The following is a 1,047-nucleotide window of genomic DNA, read 5'->3' as shown; positions in this document are numbered from 1 at the left end:
CCGTCCGTCCGTTCCCCGAGGGCTGCGGCCGGCCGGGCGCCGTGCCCAGGAGGGCGCCGGGCGGCGGCGGACACCCAGCTCTCTCCCCTTGTCTTGGGCAGGATCTACACGGGCTGCGACATGGACCGGCTGACGCCTTCCCCCAACGACTCGCCCCGCTCGCAGATCGTGCCCGGGGCCCGCTACGCCATGGCCGGGTCCTTCCTCCAGGACCAGTTCGTGAGTAACTACGCCAAGTCCCGCTTCCACCCCGGGGCAGGAGCCGGCCCGGGGCCCGGCGCCGACCGCAGCGTGCCCCACACCAACGGGCTGCTCTCCCCACAGCAAGCCGAGGACCCGGGGGCCCCCTCGCCGCAGCGCTGGTTCGTCGCCCCCGCCAACAACCGCCTCGACTTCGCCGCCTCCGCCTACGACACGGCCACCGACTTCGCCGGCAACGCCGCCACGCTGCTTTCCTACGCGGCCGCCGGCGTCAAGGCGCTGCCGCTGCAGGCGGCCGGCTGCGCCGGGCGGCCGCTGGGCTACTACGCCGACCCCTCGGGCTGGGGGGCCCGCAGCCCCCCGCAGTACTGCAGCAAGTCGGGCTCCGTGCTCTCCTGCTGGCCCAACAGCGCGGCGGCGGCGCGCATGGCCGCCGGCAACCCCTACCTGGGGGAGGAGGCGGAGAGCCTGGCCCCCGAGCGGTCCCCCTTGCCGGGCGCCGAGGACTCCAAGCCCAAAGATTTGTCCGATTCCAGCTGGATCGAGACGCCGTCGTCCATTAAGTCCATCGACTCCACCGATTCTGGGATTTACGAGCAGGCCAAAAGGAGGCGGATCTCCCCCTCGGACACCCCGGTGTCCGAGAGCTCCTCGCCCCTCAAGAGCGAGGTGCTCACCCAGCGGGACTGCGAAAAGACCTGCGCCAAGGACATCGGCTACTACGGCTTCTACTCGCACAGCTAGGCGCGGCCCGCCCGGCCCCGCCGTCCTTTTGCACAATAACTCCTCCGCGTTAGCGCACTGACCCCCGCCCCTAGCTGCCCCATCCGTACCCCCGGCCCGGCC

The 1,047-nt window shown here is 72.0% G+C and overlaps 1 protein-coding gene across 1 annotated transcript in view; it reads left to right on the top strand.

The window, feature by feature from the left end:
- Nucleotides 1-945, top strand: part of TBR1 (T-box, brain, 1) — a 6,367-nt gene extending 5,422 nt beyond the window's left edge. Inside the window, exon 6 of the mRNA XM_010567649.1 lies at nt 102-945. Coding sequence (XP_010565951.1) covers nt 102-945 — 844 coding nt within the window. The remainder of the gene's footprint in view (nt 1-101) is intronic.
- Nucleotides 946-1,047: the final 102 nt, after the last annotated feature.

The sequence above is a fragment of the Haliaeetus leucocephalus genome, unplaced genomic scaffold (assembly GCF_000737465.1).
Source record: "Haliaeetus leucocephalus isolate CR32 unplaced genomic scaffold, Haliaeetus_leucocephalus-4.0 Scaffold1, whole genome shotgun sequence".
Classification (NCBI taxonomy): Eukaryota; Metazoa; Chordata; class Aves; order Accipitriformes; family Accipitridae; genus Haliaeetus; species Haliaeetus leucocephalus.
This window is presented reverse-complemented; position numbering and strand designations above follow the sequence as displayed.